General features: G+C 41.9%; 1 protein-coding gene across 3 annotated transcripts in view; it reads right to left on the bottom strand.

Moving 5' to 3' along the window:
* Window positions 1-19,680, bottom strand: part of LOC110486056 (spectrin beta chain, non-erythrocytic 1) — a 107,603-nt gene that overhangs the window by 51,147 nt on the left and 36,776 nt on the right. For all 3 annotated transcript variants that reach the window (XM_036942363.1, XM_036942361.1, XM_036942362.1), the window contains 6 exons: window positions 14,184-14,335; window positions 8,354-8,527; window positions 6,975-7,069; window positions 6,599-6,679; window positions 4,445-4,560; window positions 152-264 (listed from right to left, as the gene is read on the bottom strand). In XM_036942363.1, the coding sequence (XP_036798258.1) occupies window positions 152-264; window positions 4,445-4,560; window positions 6,599-6,679; window positions 6,975-7,069; window positions 8,354-8,527; window positions 14,184-14,335 (731 nt within the window). The remainder of the gene's footprint in view (window positions 1-151; window positions 265-4,444; window positions 4,561-6,598; window positions 6,680-6,974; window positions 7,070-8,353; window positions 8,528-14,183; window positions 14,336-19,680) is intronic.

The following is a 19,680-nucleotide window of genomic DNA, read 5'->3' as shown; positions in this document are numbered from 1 at the left end:
ATCAAGTACAGCTTGAAAGTTTTTATACTATTTGAATCCAAATCTGAAAAGCTCTTACTCTTCCCCGAACAACTGAGGCAACTTGTTGACAACAACCCAACAAACAAACATGGAATTTGAGATAATAAATTGAGAATAAACGCTGAGTCACCTTCCCAATACGTTTCCCCTCGACTTTCAGGGCCTTCATTTTGGAGAAGTAGTGGTAGTATGTCACCACGTATGTGATGACAGACTTCTCATCGGGGTGGTCCACACTGATATCTGTGAAGCAAAAATGACATTTCTGATTGGTTAATACAATTTGTAGGTTATAGTGACAATGATTTGGAACATGACAAAAATATTAAAAGAAGATCTCCTTTTGTATTTCATTATTTTGTATGACAGGGCAGTGGGAAGGTAAAGCAGGTGGAAAGTGGCAGACATGGCTCAAATCCCCATCGCCAGGGGGTATATGTAGTCTGGAGTATGCAGCACTATCACTGGACCAGAATCTGGCCCCTAGAGTATTTTAAACATTCCAGTTAAGTTTTTTACTATTTTATTATCAGTTTGTCTCTGTGAATGGTCTGTCCTCTGACAAATCAACTGTAAATTTCGGTGTTCCTCAAGGTTCCGTTTTAGGACCACTATTGTTTTCACTATATATTTTACCTCTTGGGGATGTTATTCGAAAACATAATGTTAACTTTCACTGCTATGCGGATGACACACAGCTGTACATTTCAATTAAACATGGTGAAGCCCCAAAATTGCCCTTGCTAGAAGAATGTGTTTCAGACATAAGGAAGTGGATGGCTGCAAACTTTCTACGTTTAAACTCGGACAAAACAGAGATGCTTGTTCTAGGTCCCAAGAAACAAAGAGATCTTCTGTTGAATCTGACAATTAATCTTAATGGTTGTACAGTCGTCTCAAATAAAACTGTGAAGGACCTCGGCGTTACTCTGGACCCTGATCTCTCTTTTGAAGAACATATCAAGACCATTTCAAGGACAGCTTTTTTCCATCTACGTAACATTGCAAAAATCAGGAACTTTCTGTCCAAAAATGATGCAGAAAAATGAATCCATGCTTTTGTCACTTCCAGGTTAGACTACTGCAATGCTTTACTTTCCGGCTACCCGGATAAAGCACTAAATAAACTTCAGTTAGTGCTAAATACGGCTGCTAGAATCCTGACTAGAACCAAAAAATTTGATCATATTACTCCAGTGCTAGCCTCTCTACACTGGCTTCCTGTCAAAGCAAGGGCTGATTTCAAGGTTTTACTGCTAACCTACAAAGCATTACATGGGCTTGCTCCTATCTATCTCTCTGATTTGGTCCTGCCGTACATACCTACACGTACGCTACGGTCACAAGACGCAGCCCTCCTAATTGTCCCTAGAATTTTTAAGCAAACAGCTGGAGGCAGGGCTTTCTCCTATAGAGCTCCATTTTTATGGAACGGTCTGCCTACCCATGTCAGAGACGCAAACTCGGTCTCAACCTTTAAGTCTCTACTGAAGACTCATCTCTTCAGTGGGTCATATGATTGAGTGTAGTCTGGCCCAGGAGTGGGAGGGTGAACGGAAAGGCTCTGGAGCAACGAACCACCCTTGCTGTCTCTGCCTGGCCGGTTCCCCTCTTTCCACTGGGATTCTCTGCCTCTAACCCTATTACAGGGGCTGAGTCACTGGCTTTACTGGGGCTCTCTCATGCCGTCCCTGGAGGAGGTGCGTCACCTGAGTGGGTTGAGTCACTGATGTGGTCATCCTGTCTGGGTTGGCGCCCCCCCCCCCCCCCCTTAAGTTGTGCCGTGGCGGAGGTCTTTGTGGGCTATACTCAGCCTTGTCTCAGGATGGTAAGTTGGTGGTTGAAGATATCCCTCTAGTGGTGTGGGGGCTGTGCTTTGGCAAAGTGGGTGGGGTTATATCCTTCCTGTTTGGCCCTGTCCGGGGGTGTCCTCGGAGTGGGCCACAGTGTCTCCTGACCCCTCCTGTCTCAGCCTCCAGTATTTATGCTGCAGTAGTTTATGTGTCGGGGGGCTAGGGTCAGTTTGTTATATCTGGAGTACTTCTCCTGTCCTATTCGGTGTCCTGTGTGAATCTAAGTGTGCGTTCTCTAATTCTCTCCTTCTCTCTTTCTCTCTCTCGGAGGACCTGAGCCCTAGGACCATGCCCCAGGACTACCTGACATGATGACTCCTTGCTGTCCCCAGTCCACCTGGCTGTGCTGCTGCTCCAGTTTCAACTGTTCTGCCTTATTATTATTCGACCATGCTGATCATTTATGAACATTTGAACATCTTGGCCATGTTCTGTTATAATCTCCACCCGGCACAGCCAGAAGAGGACTGGCCATCCCACATATGCTCTCTCTAATTCTCTCTTTCTTTCTCTCTCTCGGAGGACCTGAGCCCTAGGACCATGCCCCAGGAATACCTGACATGATGACTCCTTGCTGTCCCCAGTCCACCTGACTGTGCTGCTGCTCCAGTTTCAACTATTCTGCCTTATTATTATTCGACCATGCTGGTCATTTATGAACATTTGAACATCTTGACCATGTTTTGTTATAATCTCCACCCGGCACAGCCAGAAGAGGACTGGCCACCCCACATAGCCTGGTTCCTCTCTAGGTTTCTTCCTAGGTTTTGGCCTTTCTAGGGAGTTTTTCCTAGCCACCGTGCTTCTTCACCTGCATTGCTTGCTGTTTGGGGTTTTAGGCTGGGTTTCTGTACAGCACTTTGAGATATCAGCTGATGTACGAAGGGCTATATAAATAAAATAAATTTGATATTACGTTTATTTGGATAACAAAAACATAAGTAACAGTATAGTCGTAGCCAAATGTTTTGCGAACGACACAAATATTAATTTCCACAAAATTTGCTGCCTCAGTGTCTTTAGATATTTTTGTCAGATGTTACTATGGAATACTGAAGTATAATTACAAGCATTTCATAAGTGTTAAAGGCTTTGATTAACAATTACATTTAGTTGATGCAAAGAGTCAATATTTGGTATTTTTCAAGACCTCTGCAATCCGCCCTGGCATGCTGTCAATTAACTTCTGGGCCACATCCTGACTGATGGCAGCAGATTCTTGCAAAATCAATGCTTGGAGTTTGTCAGAATTTGTGGATTTTTGTTTGTCCACCCGCCTCTTGAGGATTGACCACAAGTTCTCAATAGGATTAAGGTCTGGGGGGTTTCCTGGCCATGGACCCAAAATATTTATGTTTTGTTCCCCGAGCCACTTAGTTATCACTTTTGCCTTATGGCAAGGTACTCCATCATACTGGAAAAGGCATTGTTCGTCACCAAACTGTTCCTGGATGTTTGGGAGAAGTTGCTCTCAGAGGATGTGTTGGTACTATTATTTTTTCATGGCTGTGTTCTTAGGCAAAATTGTGAGTGAGCCCACTCCCTTGGCTGAGAAGCAACCCCACAAATGAATGGTCTCAAGATGCTTTACTGTTGGCATGACACAGGACTGATGGTAGCGCTCCGGACAAGCTTTTTTCTGGATGCCCCAAACAATCGAAAATGGGATTCATCAGAGAAAATGACTTTACCCCAGTCCTCAGCAGTCCAATCCCTGTACCTTTTGCAGAATATCAGTCTGTCCATGATGTTTTTCCTGGAGAGAAGTGGCTTCTTTGCTGCTCTTCTTGACACCAGGCCATCCTCCAAAAGTCTTTGCCTCACTGTGCGTGCAGATGCACTCACACCTGCCTGCAGCCATACCTGAGCAAGCTCTGTACTGGTGGTGCCCCGACCCCTCAACTGAATCAACTTTAGGAGACGTCCTGGCGCTTGCTGGACTTTCTTGGGCGCCCTGAAGCCTTCTTCACAACAATTGAACCGCTCTCCTTGAAGTTCTTGATGATCCAATAAGTGGTTGATTTAGGTGCAATCTTACTGGCAGCAATATCCTTGACTGTGAAGCCCTTTTTGTGCAAAGCAATGATGATGGCACGTGTTTCCTTGAAGGTAACCATGGTTGACAGAGGAAGAACAATGATTCCAAGCACCACCCTCCTTTTGAAGCTTCCAGTCTGTTATTCAAACTCAATCAGCATGACAGAGTGATCTCCAGCCTTGTCCTCGTCAACACTCACACCTGTGTTAACGAGAGAATCACTGACATGTTGTCAGCTGGTCCTTTTGTGGCATGGCTGAAATGCAGTGGAAATGTTTTTGGGGGGATTCAGTTCATTTGCATGGCAAAGAGGGACTTTGCAATTCATCTGATCACTCTTCATAATATTCTGGAGTATATGCAAATTGCCATCATACAAACTGAGGCAGCAGACTTTGTGAAAATTAATATTTGTGTCATTCTCAAAACTTTTGACCACGACTGTACACTGAGAAATTATGCGTTGCACCAGATTTAGCTATTTTCTATATGCACTCCTCTACTACATAGAAGAGCATAGTTCAGTACTCACCCTCTGGGTCCAGGAGCTTGGTAAGCCCCAGATGCTGCTCAGCCAAATTGAAGGCATTCTGCAGGTTGTGGTGGGCATTAGACTTTTTCAGCTTGTCAAAGTCAATCAGGTCTGGCCTTTACACGAGACAAAGCATCATACAACATCACCAGTCACACAGTATACCACCAAATAATCACAAGGTAAATACCCAGATGTAATTTACCTGTTGAAATGTTAGTTATGTTCCAATATCTCAAAGATTCAACACAATTATACCAACTGACGTACAGTAATGCATCAATAAATCCCAAAGACACCAAAAAGTAGTTATTTGAACATTACTCTTTTGTAAATAAGAAAATAAATCATCACAAATGAGGGGGGCTGGAGGTGGGATAAAATATATATATATACAGTGCCTTGCGAAAGTATTCGGCCCCCTTGAACTTTGCGACCTTTTGCCACATTTCAGGCTTCAAACATAAAGATATAAAACTGTATTTTTTTGTGAAGAATCAACAACAAGTGGGACACAATCATGAAGTGGAACGACATTTATTGGATATTTCAAACTTTTTTAACAAATCAAAAACTGAAAAATTGGGCGTGCAAAATTATTCAGCCCCTTTACTTTCAGTGCAGCAAACTCTCTCCAGAAGTTCAGTGAGGATCTCTGAATGATCCAATGTTGACCTAAATGACTAATGATGATAAATACAATCCACCTGTGTGTAATCAAGTCTCCGTATAAATGCACCTGCACTGTGATAGTCTCAGAGGTCCGTTAAAAGCGCAGAGAGCATCATGAAGAACAAGGAACACACCAGGCAGGTCCGAGATACTGTTGTGAAGAAGTTTAAAGCCGGATTTGGATACAAAAAGATTTCCCAAGCTTTAAACATCCCAAGGAGCATAATATTGAAATGGAAGGAGTATCAGACCACTGCAAATCTACCAAGACCTGGCCGTCCCTCTAAACTTTCAGCTCATACAAGGAGAAGACTGATCAGAGATGCAGCCAAGAGGCCCATGATCACTCTGGATGAACTGCAGAGATCTACAGCTGAGGTGGGAGACTCTGTCCATAGGACAACAATCAGTTGTATATTGCACAAATCTGGCCTTTATGGAAGAGTGGCAAGAAGAAAGCCATTTCTTAAAGATATCCATAAAAAGTGTAGTTTAAAGTTTGCCACAAGCCACCTGGGAGACACACCAAACATGTGGAAGAAGGTGCTCTGGTCAGATGAAACCAAAATTGAACTTTTTGGCAACAATGCAAAACGTTATGTTTGGCGTAAAAGCAACACAGCTGAACACACCATCCCCACTGTCAAACATGGTGGTGGCAGCATCATGGTGGGCCTGCTTTTCTTCAGCAGGGACAGACAGGGAAGATGGTTAAAATTGATGGGAAGATGGATGGAGCCAAATAAAGGACCATTCTGGAAGAAAACCTGATGGAGTCTGCAAAAGACCTGAGACTGGGACGGAGATTTGTCTTCCAACAAGACAATGATCCAAAACATAAAGCAAAATCTACAATGGAATGGTTAAAAAATAAACATATCCAGGTGTTAGAATGGCCAAGTCAAAGTCCAGACCTGAATCCAATCGAGAATCTGTGGAAAGAATTGAAAACTGCTGTTCAAATGCTCTCCATCCAACCTCACTGAGCTCGAGCTGTTTTGCAAGGAGGAATGGGAAAACATTTCAGTCTCTCGATGTGCAAAACTGATAGAGACATACCCCAAGCGACTTACAGCTGTAATCGCAGCAAAAGGTGGCGCTACAAAGTATTAACTTAAGGGGGCTGAATAATTTTGCACGCCCAATTTTTCAGTTTTTGATTTGTTAAAAAAGTTTGAAATATCCAATAAATGTCGTTCCACTTCATGATTGTGTCCCACTTGTTATTGATTCTTCACAAAAAAATACAGTTTTATATATTTATGTTTGAAGCCTGAAATGTGGCAAAAGGTCGCAAGGTTCAAGGGGGCCGAATACTTTCGCAAGGCACTGTATATAGGGTCATTACAGACTGTGACATAAATCACAAAGGATAATTGGTCTGAATTACATGAGAAAAATGATCTGAAATATATTAGTAGCGTTGTAAAATGTGACCCACAAGGACATGAAGGATAGTTGATCCAAACAGACTCTTGTTACCTGTGCTTATGGATGAGGGCATTGAATGCCATGCCGTCTCGCCAACTGGTGCTGAAGTTGTGAATGTTCACGTTTGGATAGCTATAAAGAACAAAACAGAGAACAACAGATATGACTGTGTGTTCAATGTTCAAATTCATTCCCTAAGCAATTTCTATATAATTCAAGATGTGGATCTTCGTCTGGAATTTCTTTACTGACTTGTTCTGAAAGTAAATGAAAAAGTCACAATGGTGTTGCTGTCTAAATAAATGCATATATCTTAAGGAGGATTGTTTAAGTCAAGCGGTGGAACTGAGAGCGGTAATGTAGATGACCCAAGTCGAAGTATTTCAAATCTCGAAGAAACGTGTCTGAAAGCAAGTCAATCACTCACCCAGCAGTCTTCATCTGGCACCAGAGGAGCAGGGCGTCCTTGGCTGATCTCTTCTCCTTGTTGTCTCCGTCAGTCTCAACGCTGATGTCCTGGATCTGTCACACAGACAATGATACAACAGCACCTGTGAACAGTCTCAAATCAAACATTTTATTTGGCACATGCGCTGACTATAAGAGTTGTAGACTTTACTGTAAAATGCCTATTTACGAGCCCTTTTCCAACAATGCAGTTAAAAAGGTAAGAAAATGTGATTTAAAAAAAGTAAATAATAGTAATACATTAAAATAACAATTACACGGCTATATACAAGGAGTACTGGTACCGAGTCAATGTGCTGGGGATACAAGGTAGTTGAGGGGATTGAGTTAATATGTAAATGTGGGTAGGGGTAAAAGTGACGAGGCGATCAGGGTAGATAATAAACAGAGCAGTGGTAGCGTGTGGGAAGAGTGGGAAACAGTGTGAATGTATGTAGTGTGTGTATGTGTATGTTGAGAGTGTCAGTGTAGTATGTGTGAGTATGTGTGTGTGGGTAGAGTCCAGTGAATGTGCATAGAGCCAGTGCAAGAGAGTCAGTGCAACAAACAAAAAAAGGGAGTCAATGCAAATAGTCCGGGTAGCCATTTCAGCAGTCTGATGGCTTGGGGATAGAAGCTGTTCAGGAGCCTTTTTGGTCCCAGACTTGGCACTCCGGTACCACTTTCCGGAGAGAACAGTCTATGACTTGGATGACTGGAGTCTTTGACTTCCTCTGACACTGCCTGGTATATTGGTCCTGGGCTTTACGCACTACCCGCTGTAGCGCCTTGCGGTCTGATGCCAAGCAGTTGCCATGCCAAGTGGTGTGCTCTCATACATTGCCTACATATCTTATTCGTGGCATAACATAATCTTTATGTAAATAATTGACTGTGTAATATGTGTGCTGAGGACAAGTTAGTATTAGATCACTGTTATAAAGGATGAGGCCTTACAGTAAATAAGCTTTCGACACTCTGTTGGAATGAAATCCGCATACTGGCCAACTCTCCTCATGGAGAGCAACTGGGTTTGTTGCTCACATACCAATAATAACATACCTGATTCAGATAATCGAGACCCTGCTGTACACAGGGGGTCTCCAGGATAATAATAGAACACTGGCTAAGTGAGAGTTCAAACCAGACAAATTGATGCATAAAAAAACACAGCAATTCAATGGTTTTCAACAGGAGCAGTGCTTTGGGGGAGGCCCTCGGGTTTAGTTGCGCTGTCCGTTATATATGTTGCAAAGACTTATCCATCACCCAATTGAAAACCTAGAACAGCATTTCTAGCAAATCATTTCTCCCCACCAGACATACGTTTCATGCGTTTTGGATTGAAGACTCTCTTACCTGGAACCTGAGAATGATGGTCCAGATGAGGCCCAGGGTGAGGCGGTGGTTGCCGTCAACGATGTCATGCGAGCCCATGTTTTCCAGGTGGACCCTCTGCTCCTTGAGGAACTGCAGGGCCTTGTCCACATTCTCCAGGCAGTGGATACGCATCCGTCCCCTGGTGGGCTTGGGCTGGGGAGACAGGACAGGACACCTGAACACGTCAGCTACAAGAGATTTACACGTTTTTATTTACATTTTTAGTCATTTATCAGACACTCTTATCCAGAGCAACTTACAATCAGTTGAGAGTGGCTGTAGGTTAAAAAAATAAGTTGGTGACACTTTATTTCTTATTATAAGCATGTACAGTATGAGCCCTTACACTGTCTAACTATAAGGCTTCCCCAAAAAATTATAGGATTATACATGCCCATGGCATCATAATGCATTATACTTGTTGGCCTAAAGTTAAAGGGATAGTTCACCCATATTACAGAAAATTACACATTGCTTTCCAGTCTATGGACAAGGTATGACAGCCAGCCATGCTTTGGTTTAGTTTTCCTGTCACCGTTTTAGCACTTGTGGCATAAATCCCATACAAGTCATGGTACCGATATTAGCATTTTTCACACATCAAGTCCAAATCATCCAAAAGTATCTGAAATTGATTGTGAGGATAATATCAGTCCCATGACTTGAATGGGATTTGTGCCACAAATTCTAACACGTTAGCATGTGGAAACAGTGCCAGTGAAACTAAACCAAAGCATGGATTGCTGTCATACACTTTTTTACATTTTACAGACGCTCTTATCCAGAGCGACTTCATACTTTTAAATATTTTTTTTCATACTGGTCCCTCATAGGAATCTAACCCACCACCCTGGCGCTGCAAGCAGCATGCTCTATCAACCAGCTCTACCAACATAGTTACACAGAACTTGTCCATACCTTTTCCATAGACTGCTTACAGGGTAAGGAAACCAATATGTAATTTAGTAATTTGGGTGAACTATCCTTTTAAGTTTGAAATGATATTGCCATGCCATTAGAAAGTGTGTTCATACTGACATGTAGTTCTGTTTTTGTTTGTACATTACATGACCAAACGTATGTGGACACCTGCTCGTCGAACATCTCATTCCAAAATCATTGGCATTAATATGGAGTTGATCCCCACTTTGCTGCTATAACAGCCTCCACTCTTTTGGGAAGGCTTTCCACTAGATGTTGGAACATTGCTCCGGGGACTTGCTTCCATTCAGCTACAAGAGTATTAGTGAGGTCAGGGCACTGATGACTGATTAGTGAAGAGTGATTCATCACTCCAGAGAACGCATTTCCACTGCTCCAGAGTCCAATGTCGGTGAGCTTTACACCACTTCAACCGATGCTTGGCATTGCGCATGGTGATCTTAGGCTTGTGTGCGGCTGCTCGGCCATGGAAACCCATTTCTATAAGCTTCCGACAAACAGTTAGTGTTAGCAACGGGTGTGGCTGAAATAGCCAAATCGTCTCATTTGAAGGGGTGTCCACATACTTTTGGATACACTCTATAGTGTATCCAAAAGTATCACACTTTTACAATTGCCTGGTAGTCTACATGAAATCAAAAGTGCAATCATGGTTGCAAATTCAACCTGACCCCCAAAAAAAGTCCTAAAAGTGAAAACTTAAAGCTATTTCAAGCTCACCTCAAATACATTCAAGTTTAAGTATATGACATGGGTTTTATATACACAACATGCCACTTCTTCACCCTCCTAAAAGCAGAGGATGCAGCTGACCATTTTAATCTGATGAAAGTGAATGAGTAACCCGGCAATAAAGCAGCCCTCTGCCCTCTGATGTGCGTGGAGACTTTACTCTGAGGTGTGGTTTTGGAGGAGCAGAAGAGGGGGGGGGAGTAGGCCTTTGTGCAGGCAGGGGGAAGTCAACCCTATTCAATCAAAACCGCTATCTGGGTATAACATTTAAAAAATTGGAAGCAGGCACGTTTGGATTGAAGTACTCAGCAAAACGGACTCAATAGTGTAAAACAAAAACATAACCGCTTACTTCATTTAAAATACAGCACTGTACATGCCTAGTTTTTCCACTGTGTTGAAAGAAGAAAATGTATCCCCGAAAACGGATGATGGTTTGGATTGAAGAATGATTTTTTTTAAACTTACTGTATCTTAACACCATTTGATTGACACCCAAGTGAGAGTGAATAAAAATACAATGAACAAATACACTGCTGACCTCTAAGGCGTGTGTGTGTGTGTGTGTGTGTGTGTGTGTGTGTGTCTCTGTGTGTGTGACATGTTCGCCTGAGTGTGCTGTGTGGTGGAGCAGGTCTTTGAGATGCAGATGTATACTCTGTAGGAGCCGGGAGTGCAGCGCCAGCTGAGTAACAATGACATAAGCACTTTTCTACCAGACCATGAGATCATGTGAAGGAAGCCTCATTCCTACAGTCTCTACAGGTTCACTTTCCTTAATCATTGCTGAAAGATGACGTACAAAATGTGGGGAGACCATGGCTTGCATTTTTATATGCAATGCATGTACGTACACACACAGCCGGGTATTCTACATTTTAAGCAGACGTTCTTATCCAGAGCAACTAGGGATAAGTGTCGTGCTCAAGGGCACATGAACAGATTGTTCACCGAGTTGGCGCAGGGATTCGAACCAGTGACCTTTCATTTACAGGTCCAATGCTCTTAACCGCTGGTAAGCACATTCTGTATGTATAGATTATTGAATTATGTCATAAAAAAAGTGCTAGGTAGTGACAAAAAAGATATTCAGTGCTGATGAGAGGTGACGTACTGGTAAAAACATAGGTGGGTAAACTCCGATAGCTGTAAATAAAGTAGTAGTCCCTTTAATTTCAATACATTTTCCCGCAGTAAGTGGGTAAATGCTCGCACAAAATAAAAAAAGGTCTGTAAATGACATTTAGGTGTATTTATCCTCCACTACACCACTACTTCTCAGTGCTTATTAACACATGACTTGAGTACGATCTATTTACTGGTTTCCATGATACCTGAAGAGACACATAACAGGGTCAGAAGAACACTGGTATGGGGCCTATGCAAGTCGAATCATCCTCCTATGTGTTGCACAATATCCTGGTAACCTAATCTGGTACCAGACCTGGGTTCAAATAGTATTTACAATATTTCAAATACCTGGAGTTTTTTTACTTGAGCCTGCCTGCAGTGCCAGATGGGCAGGGTTTGCAGTTTTGGGACTATCCCATTGTTAACATTGCGCCAGGAAAGGTCAGTCAAGCGCAGCTTAAGTACTTGAACAATTCCAAATACTATTTGGTCCCATGCCTCTACCTGGCAAGTAGCTGTTACCTGCTGTGCCTAAACTCAAATCGAGTTACACATTGACCAGGAAAGTGACAAATTAAACCCGACACAAGGCATGCCCAGAGGAAGTAATCCATGTCTTGTAGTCCTTTATCACAATAGGAAATGCAAAAATAGGAGTTGGGGATTACAATAGCCAAGTACCGTAATACAATACAAAAGGGAAAGCCCTTTGAGTTTTGAGCATCAATTGCTGTTCGTAATTGCACACATGTATTACCCCAAAAGCCACATGGCATAAAGCCCACAAAGTCAACTCTGGACCTCAAAGCCAGTTCCACTGTCACACCCTGATCTGTTTTACATGTCCTTGTTATCGTCTCCACCCCCTCCAGGTGTCGCTTATTATCCCCAGTGTATTTATCCCCGTGTTTCCTGTCTCTCGGTGCCAGTTTGTCTTGTATGTTCCATGTCAACCAGCCTTTCTCCCGTACTCCTGCCTTTGCTATTCTCCTTTTTCTCGTCCTCCCTGTTTTGACCCTTGCCTGTTCTGGACTCTGTACCCGCCTGCCTGACCATTATGCCTGCCTTGACCTTGAGCCTGTCTGCCACTCTGTACCTCCTGGACTCTGGTTTTGACCTTTTGCCTGTCCACGACCATTCTCTTGCCTACTCCCTTTTTGGATTATTAAACATCGTAAACTCCAACCATCCGCATCTGAGTCTCGTGTCATGATATCCACTACATTTTTTTCATTGTTCAGGGCCTGGGACTGATTTAGACCAGGGACTGATTTAGACCAGGGGACACAAGGTGTGTACAATAAATTCAGGTAGAACAGAAAACCAGCAGGCTCCGGACCTCATAGGGTAAGAGTTGCGTGCCCCTGCAATAGAGTATCCTTGGTAGATTACATTATGGGTTGTGCCTTGTTGGGTATTTTCTAATAGAGTGAGATATCTTATCGGGCGCCTTGTACACGATAACAAGTCTGGACAGCGGACTCTTTAATGATATATGGCTCTGACCGTGTGGAAATCTTTTCCCGACATCAGCAACAACAAACAATCCCAGACAGCCCACCTGCTTCAATATCTGCACTTTATTAATATGCACTGGATCTTCAAAACAGACTGACCAGGTGAATTCAGATGAAAGCTATGATCCCTTATTGATGTCACTTGTTAAATCCAACTTAATTCAGTGTAGGTGAAGGGGAGGAGACGGGTAAAAGAAAGATTTTTAAGTACTGAGGCATGAATGGCGTATGTGAGCCATTCAGACGTTGAATGGGAAAGACAAAATATTGAAGTGCCTTTGAACGGTCTATGGTAGTAGGTGCATCAGTTTGAGTGTGATAAGAAGTGCAACACTGCTTGTTTTTTTTTCTCACAATGAACTGTTTAGTGTGTATCAAGAATGGTCCACCACCCATGGGACATCCAGCCCCCCACCAGGATGCCCAGCACCAGAACATTACAGGCATTTCCGGCAGATAGCGGGTTGACTGGCATGTCGGACCCCATGAACACTGGGTACTGCGGGTCGCTACAGTACTGTATGTATCATGGGTCTTTCCACCAATGTAACTTAGTTCCAAAAAACATTAGATTTCACCAAATGTTAACATTCTATCATAAAGAGCACGTTCAACTTCATAAACACGTTTTCCCATGTCAAGAGGTTAAATGAAAAAAAATCACTATAGTAGGTGCCAAAAATGTAACAGGGTTGGCGATTTCATCTTAAATCAGTCAGAAATCCCATTGTGACAGGGGGAATGGAAGCTTGTGGTGTGCAACAGGGAGTGGTAATTGAATGCAAACTTCACAAAAAAAATTGAATTGTTAAAACCTTTCCAGCCTGTCTATCTATGGGAAACAGGGTTGACGTGTTAGGGTCAACCCGCTCAGTTTTCCACCACAAAACACCAGAAAATTGCAAAAGAGTAGAACCCAACTGACAAGCTTTTACACTGATTTGGCTATTAGATGTTCAATGTTTCTTTAGGAGAGAAAAAAAAAAAGTGTCACCTCATTAAAATGAGTGTTCAGTTCACGTAGCAGGGCTGACCTTAAAACGAGGGACAGATGTAAATGAATCAGTAATCACAAGAAATAAATCATCTTCAGAAATGACAAACTTAGGCATTACAATGATGGTGAAACTTGGAGAAATCTTCCTAGAATTACACAGGGTTGACAGAGGGACATGTCAAAATGCTGAATTTTGGCACTTTAGTATGTCTTTATTCATATTAATTGAAGTACTCAGTTCTCCGTGTGGTCTATATTAAAAGGACACTTCATTTAATATAACACATTTTTAAAAATGTAATATAGATGCAAAACTGCTACTTAAAATATCAAATGGATGCAAAAGGTACTCTTTTCATGGAACGCCCCTCAAGTATCTCAGAGTAGAAGTTCTGATCTCAGATCAGGTCCTCCCTGCCCATGTAATCTTATTCATTGTGATCTAAAAGGCTAAACTGATCCATATAAGCCCAGGTAGCACGGTACTCACCAGTCTCTCCCCAGACAGCACCTCCAGCAGTTTGATGAGCATGCGTCCATCACTCAGGTCCCTGTACAGGTCCGTGATGCGGCAGGACACCCGGGAGAGGTGAGAGTTCACCCATTTGGTGAAGGTCTTCTTCTGCACTGCTTCGCGCTCATCTGGAGAGAAAAGAAGACAGGGAATAAAATTAAGAAGGAAGAAATAAAGAGAAGCTATGTCAAAGTGATATGTCATTAAATTAACTGGGATATGAAACAAGTGAATTCCTGATGACGGATAAGCAGAGTTGGGGTAAAAAAAAATAAACATTTTAGCAGACATGCTTATCAAGAGAGACTTACAGGAGCAGTTAGGGTTAAGTACGTTGCTCAAGGGCACATCGGCAGATTTTTTACATAGTAGGCTCAGGGTTTTGAACCAGTGAGCTTGTGGTTACTGGCCCAACACTCTTAACTGCTAGGCTACCTGCTGCCCTATGTTTGCCAAATTAGCCGTGTTGGGGAGTAGTGAACTACATGTAGTTCAACTAGTAATTAAAATACATTTTGCCGTAGCTTGGTGGTAGATTAAATTAAAATCTTGGTCATGTAGTTAATTGCTTTTTGACCATGTAGCCGTGTAGCTAACTACTGGAACAACACACTACTTTTTGGCAAAAAGAGAAGAAAATATGGATGGAATACACAGTATTTTATCATTTGTGGGGCATCAGACGTTCCTAAATCTCACTCTAAATATCGTTTGTCTTTAAGATTGATCTGTTTTGCAATCTATGACATTTAAGATATAGATATTATAATTTTCCCAATATAGCTTTGATGTAGTAAACTACTTTGTCAAAGTAGCTTTAGTTAAGGCTATGGAAGATAATAATGCTGGAACAAGACATTGAAGTATAGTTAACAGCTCACACTGTCCCTATACAGCCTGGTCTTTTAATTTCAAGTCTGAAATACTAAAACTTGAAATACTTCAAGTCTGAAATAATAATAGAGTAGTGATCTAACTAATCAACTACTGTAATCATCCCCTGATTAACTGAATAAGGTGTTATAGTGCTGGGCTAAAGCATATTTATAATGTCTACTCCCTGGGTCCCCAAGGCTAGATTGAAAATGTCAATAAGATTGTAAGACTGCCATTCAGATGTAACACTTTTTACGTAAACAAAATAAATACTGTGTTGCTAAGTATTGTGGCTAATGATGGAACCCATGTGTCGTTATATACAGTAACAGTAATGATACTCATTGTATAATATGAGAGGTTTTGGTCATTGTGGGGTGATTGGCCCGCTTTGCCACATGCAACTCATCATCCATTCATGATCCGGATATTAAAACAACTAGACTGGATTGGGACTGGTGGCCTTGCCTCTTCAGACCTATTGCAGAATGTCTTACGGCTTCCTCTCCTGGTCTCTCCATCTCCACTGAGATGAAGGAAATGGACAGGTGAACGCAAACGCTTGATATGCGGTCGACCATATTGTTTGCCATCTGTTCTGGGTTCTCAGGACAGTGTGCATGAAAGTGAGGAGACAAGGGGAGAAAGCCACTGCAGACTAATGAGGTACATCCATAGCATTAAAATGTTTTTGTTTTTTTTAAAGTGAAAGTGGGAATCCTGTTTATGGTCGGGGCCCTTGACAGGGACAATGCCCCACCCTCTGGCTCAGAGTTCATATCCATGAACACAAGGACGGTTTATTTATAATCCTCCCCAATTCTCCTGTTATTGCATTCCTTATCCCTGCAAAGACGTAAGCATGCGATTTGATTGTTTGTTTGCCACATGACGGAATGAGAGCGATGACCTTGCCGCATGCAGGGCTGGCTGCACCTTGCAATGAACTCCAAGGCCCTCTTGACTTTTTTGTTATGAGTGATTTATTTGACACGTTTGACGATCTTGCCGAAAGAATAACAATTGTAGAAGGTCAAACCTATTCCTCACACCCCCCCCATTCCTGCAACACAAAACATTATATCAACATATGAAATAAAAGGTATCCTTTCACTATAAACACTATTGATTTGGAATCGACTGCTCAGTTAATACTGAACCCTGACCACACTTGTACTGTGTATGACTTCACTAACTTAGACTCAGAGCCAACCTCCTGCCCTACCCCTCGGGGGTACAACCAGCTATCATCACAGACGCTGCTGAGGAGAGGACGGCTCATAATAATGGCTGGAAAGGAGTGAATGGAATGGCATAAACACATGGAAACCATGTGTTTGATCTATTTCATAAAATTCCACTTATTCTGCTCCAGCCATTACCACAAGCCCATCCTCCCCATTTAAGGTGCCACCAACCTCCTATGCATCCAAACCCATTTCTGTGGCATTAGTGCAGCATGGTAACATCACCACAAGTGTTACATAGAGGTACATGCTAGTGGGGATTTTTTAAAAGGAGTCTTCTGTGAGACAGGAGGACAAGACAGAGCTGGACAGAACAACAGTGTTCCTCTCCTCCACCACTGCCCTAGCTCAACTCCGGGGAGGGCTAGCTAGAGGAATGTTGCACTAGCATTTGGTCTTATCGTTAGGTAAACACACAGCTCCCTGTACTATTAACACAGGTTGAAGAGTAAAGTTTTAGCTGTTTAACAACAAAAAAACTGATGCCAGTAAAGACGATTTCAGGTCGTTCATTAAAACAAGGCTACGTCAGGACGTTTGTCATTTTTCAAAGACCTTGGGCTGATGGGAAAATGATAGCAGTATCTCGAAGGGCCAAGTAGGGGGATATGGTTAAGAGAAATACATCATTTATTATGTGAAATGACAACCATGTTTTTTTTTTTATGATTCCAATGTCATCTCAATGCCATTTTTAGCAGATGATCTCTTTAGGACCTTGATGCAATAGAGGAAGTTCAATTCAATCAATACTACTAATATTTTTTTTTGGGGGGGGGGTTAAGTGCCACCAATTGAGATTCTTAGTTTGTGCTACAAAATGTCTCTGTTGGTACAGAGGTTTTAGTATCAATCGTTATAGTAAGTAGCTAGGTTTCCATCCAAATGGTGACAGACTTGAATGTGACAAACCTGTTGGTAGAGTTGGAATCTGCAGATTTTCTCACCAGTGTGTGTGTCCAGAAAACATACTTTTTTTCGGTTAAAAATCAGTGCGTGATTCCAACTCTACCAATAGTTTTATCACAAAATAGCAGTGATGTAAAGTACTTAAGTAAATATACTTTAAAGTACTATTTAAGTAGTTTTTTGGTATCTATATTTTTGATAACTTTTACTTCACTACATTCCTAAAGAAAATTATGTATTTTTTACTCCATACATTTCCCCTGACAACCAAAAGTACTTGTTACATTTAGAATGTCTAGCAGAACAGGAAAATCGTCAAATTCAGGCACTTACTGCATCAAGAGAACATCCCTGGTCATCCCTATCGCCTCTTAAAGACAGGTCTGTTAGAGCCAGAAATATTGCTTGTTTGTAGGTGACCAAATACTTATTTCCCACCAGAATTTGCAAATAAATTCATTAAAAAAAAATCAGACAATGTGATTTTCTGGATTTTTTTTCTAATTTTGTCTGTCACAGTTGAAGTGTACCTATGATGAAAATTACAGGCCTCTCTCATCTTTTTAAGTGGGAGAACTTGCACAATTGGTGGCTGACTAAATACTTTTTTGCCCCACTGTATAATCTGCATACATTTGAACTTCAGACCCAGTACAGACAGAAGGCAGATCATTAATGTACAGGCTGAACAGGAGGGGCCCCAGTATTGACCCTTGGGGCACGCCCACATCATAGCTAAGAGTGGGCGACAGCTCATTGCACTGAGTTCTGCCTTCAAGGTATGATTTCCTCTATCTCAAGGCATCAGTGGAAAAGACAATTTTATGATGAGAATCTCATGGTTAACGGTATCAAAAGCCTTTCTTAGGTCCAGAAACACAGCCACAACAACGCCCCCTTTGTCCATCTTGGACTTCACATTTTCCAGAAGAAAGCAGTTGGCCGTTTTTGTGGAGTGTTTCGCTCTGAAGCCAAACTGCATGGAGTGTAATGTGAATGTTGAGGTGGGCAATCAGTTGTTCTGCTACACACTTTTCAATAACCTTTAGTATACAGGTAGTATACTAATGGGCCTGTAGTTACTCACGTCAGCAGGGTCGCCTGATTTAAAGATGGCCGTTATTATGGCCGACTTCCATATCCTTGGAAACACCCCGAGACCAATAGATGTGTTGGTGACCTTAGTAATGGGGCCAATGAGTGACTCTTTGTAGTTTTTAAGAAAGGTAGAGTCCAGCCCAAACACATCTTTGGCTTTAGAGTTCTTTAGTGAGCTAATCACCTTGTTCACCTTTGACTCAGAAACCTCCCTTATGATGAAGACAGGTTGAGCATCATTTACTAGCACTGAGCCCAGGAAACCAGTGGAGGGGTTCTGTGTCAGTACAATGACAGAGTCAATAAAGTAGGAATTGAAGGCTATTGCTATTTCGACTGCATCCTGTGTTAGATTGTTATTCACCATGATTTCTAGTCTTTTTGCAGTGTTACTATGGTCTTTCCCTGTAAACGTTTTTAGATTCTCCCAGATCAGTTTAGAATGTCCCTTTGCTTCAGCAATTATATTAATAAAAAAGTTTGCCTTGGCCTGTTTGATTTCTTTCATCACCTTATTTCTCAACATGGTAAACCTACGTCTGTCATGCTCTAATTTGGATCTTATGGCTATTTTTTAGAGCATAATCTCGTTATTTCATCAATTTCCAGATTTCTCCATTTAGCCAAGGAAGAGTGTTTCAAAATAGCTTAATTCACTTTTAGGTATTCTTAGTTGATCCGGCTTTCTAACAGTAGAGAGGTTAAACCTGCTCTTAGACAGCTTTCTGGCTATAAGTGTCAGATTATGATCAGATAGCCCAGTAACCATATTGAATGATTTAGTCACTCTCTGGTTTATTACTGAACACCAAATCAATCTGTGTTTTAGAGCAACAAGTCACCCTGATTGGCCCTTTAACTAGCTGTGTAAGGTCAAAGGTATTAGTGATTGTTTGAGGGTTTTCCTACAAAACTTGTCTTCATAATTAATGTTAAAATCTCCCATTAAGATTACCTCTTTCCCAAAGTCACATTCCCTAAGCATGTTATTAAACTGATCAAAAAACACACTTTTGGTGGAAGGTGGCCTATGCATTCCAATAAGGGTAAAAGACATTTGGGGAGACAGTGACAGGCCAATACATTCTAGTTCATTATCACATGACCACTCAATTTGTTTACATCGGATGTGTTCTTTAATGTAATTCATCACACACCCTCCTCTTTCTTCAATCCTGTGTCTCCTGAAGACATTGTAGCCAATCACAATCAAAGCAGCATATGGAGAGTTTTTATGGAGCCATGTCTCTGAGAGGCAGAGGAAGTCAAGGTTGGAGTCTGTGAGTCGATGTTGAATTTGATCACTTTTTGGAATTGCACTACGAATGTTCAAGTGCCCCCCC

This window comes from Oncorhynchus mykiss, chromosome 13 (genome assembly GCF_013265735.2).
Source record: "Oncorhynchus mykiss isolate Arlee chromosome 13, USDA_OmykA_1.1, whole genome shotgun sequence".
In the NCBI taxonomy this organism is placed as follows: Eukaryota; Metazoa; Chordata; class Actinopteri; order Salmoniformes; family Salmonidae; genus Oncorhynchus; species Oncorhynchus mykiss.
Note: the sequence above shows the minus strand (reverse complement) of the source record. Positions and strands in the feature narration are given on the sequence as shown.